This window comes from Buceros rhinoceros, unplaced genomic scaffold (genome assembly GCF_000710305.1).
Source record: "Buceros rhinoceros silvestris isolate BGI_N320 unplaced genomic scaffold, ASM71030v1 scaffold22734, whole genome shotgun sequence".
Taxonomy (NCBI): domain Eukaryota; kingdom Metazoa; phylum Chordata; class Aves; order Bucerotiformes; family Bucerotidae; genus Buceros; species Buceros rhinoceros.
The window spans coordinates 5,418-7,456 of record NW_010409134.1 but is presented as its reverse complement, the minus strand read 5'-3'; the positions used below and the strand labels follow the sequence as shown (position 1 = coordinate 7,456).

Sequence of the window (2,039 nt, the reverse complement as noted above, 5' to 3'; positions counted from 1 at the left end):
CAGCACCCTCTCCGTTCCCCTGAGGCAGGGCCAGGCTGCTACATGCTGGCAGCCCCTTTTTCCATGAGGAACCTGCTGCTCTTACTGGCGTTGTGCAGCTCCCTACAATTCACCGCAGACTGACTCCACTTGGCTCCTTGCAGGGTCTCCTTCCACTTTCTCCTTCCAGAACTCCAGCAGCTTCAGCTGGGTGTCTGCAGGGGATCAGACCCCCTCTGAAATCCTAAAAAATCTTAAACCGCCTCTGCGCTGCCAAGCAGACAGCACTGGAGTAACACACCATAACTTGCAAACCACCCCGTTCCCAGCGTGGGCAGCCCCCAGCCCCGGCACAGCTGGACCAGAGCCCCATGGCAGGGTGGCCGTGGGGAAGAGATGCCGATCGCCGTGCTGCATCCTGCCAAGAAGCCCGGCACTGCCCATCCCTCGCCCCAACCCGGCTGCCTCCCATGAGACCCCTCTCACCAACTTCACCGCCAGCTTGTACTTCTTTTCTTCCGACGTCGTGTTGGCTGGGGCAGGGGTAGCAGCCGTTTCGTTGCCCCCAGCTGTTTGATTGCCCACAGAGGTTTGATTGTCTGCAGAAGTTTGATTGTCTACAGAGGTTTGATTGTCTGCAGAGGTTTGATTGTCTGCAGCAGTTTGGTTTTCTGCAGAGGTCTTGTTGCTCCCATCAGTCTGGCTGCTCTCGAAGATGTCCAGGATGATGGGGTTGTCTTTGTCATGCTCATCAATGAGGACCAGGGGTATCTGGTTCCAGAGCCTCAGGTTGAGCGGCAGGGAGCTGTTCTCGCTGCTGTTTCCTGGTGTGGGCTGCAGGATCCTCTCCAGCGCTGCCTCGATGAGCGCGTCCAGGTCTTTCAGCAGATGCTTCACCTGTGAGTATCTGCAGGGCAAAAGGCAGTTACTGGGCGGTGTCAAGGCACTAGGGACATGCAGCAACTTGTCTGCTGCACCGCTGGCTTGGACCTTCCTGGGGACCCAGGATTGCTGCCTGAAGATTTACTGGAGAATGATGGGAACCTCTGTGCAGAGCATGACCAGCTCAGACACAGGCATCCAGCAGCCTGTAACCGGGAGGGTAAACAGGGAGCGCGGTGGTGGTGAACCTGCCAGCGCAGAACCAACCGGCTGCACTTCAGTAACTCACCAGAGTTTACACAGAACATCTCCAGCAAGCAGCAAAAAACCAGCCCTGCAGTAATACCCCCGTGCCGGTCCAGAGCATCTTGCCTTGGGGTACGCTGCTGCATGGGTCTAAATTTAAAGCAACTCCAGCAAACCTCAGTTACTCCTTTGAAATGATGATCGAGTTCTATCACTGATACCGGTTTTTAACCAGCTCTTAATGGCCAGAACGTAGGCGATAAGAGGTGCGTTCATGGTGAGGCAGGAGAAAGAAAGGGATCGTGGGGAAAGATTAAGAGACTGATTTTGGTTGTCATGAGTGAGCTGAACTTCGAGTTTTCCCTGAGCCAGGGAAAGTTTGCAGGCAGGCAACCGCCATCCCTGCTGTAGATGAGCCGATACAGGCAGGAAACGCAGGCAGACCCGCGGGCACACGACCCCTCCTCTGACCTGAGCTGTTCGCCTTCACGTTGATTGGCTTTCAGTGCCCAAGGTGAGCCCACTGATGCTCCTAACACAATCTCTGAGACAGGAGCGGGTCCACAGCACCTCATGCTCGTGGCATAACTGGGGCTGTAAAGCACAGCTGAGTAAACCAGTAAGAAAAACTTACTTGAAAGGGTTGGCGTTGCAGACCGTGACTGCCGGGAACTTCATGGTCTTAAAGCCGATGGAGAGGGACGAGGTGACGTTATAGGAGAGGTAGGTGTTGATGAGGATACCCCACTGCCAGAAGACCAGAGACGCGAAGAGCAGCGTGAGGAAGAACCAGATCAATTTCTTCTTCGGCCCCTCTTTGATGATGCGCTTGGGGCCGTGGGTGTTGGTGTTGTCGCAGTACCAGACCAGCAGCTCCTTGTAGGTGTAGCCCGGGCCCTTCTGCAGGCGGTGCAGCGCCCGGATGAAGTACT

The 2,039-nt window shown here is 55.6% G+C and overlaps 1 protein-coding gene across 1 annotated transcript in view; it reads right to left on the bottom strand.

The window, feature by feature from the left end:
* SCNN1B (sodium channel, non-voltage-gated 1, beta subunit) overlaps positions 1–2,037 on the bottom strand; it is a gene marked incomplete at both ends in the record, with an annotated part of 5,151 nt that extends 3,114 nt beyond the window's left edge. Inside the window, 3 exons of the mRNA XM_010135152.1 lie at positions 466–560; positions 687–886; positions 1,742–2,037. Coding sequence (XP_010133454.1) covers positions 466–560; positions 687–886; positions 1,742–2,037 — 591 coding nt within the window. The remainder of the gene's footprint in view (positions 1–465; positions 561–686; positions 887–1,741) is intronic.
* Between the last annotated feature and the right edge of the window lie 2 nt (positions 2,038–2,039).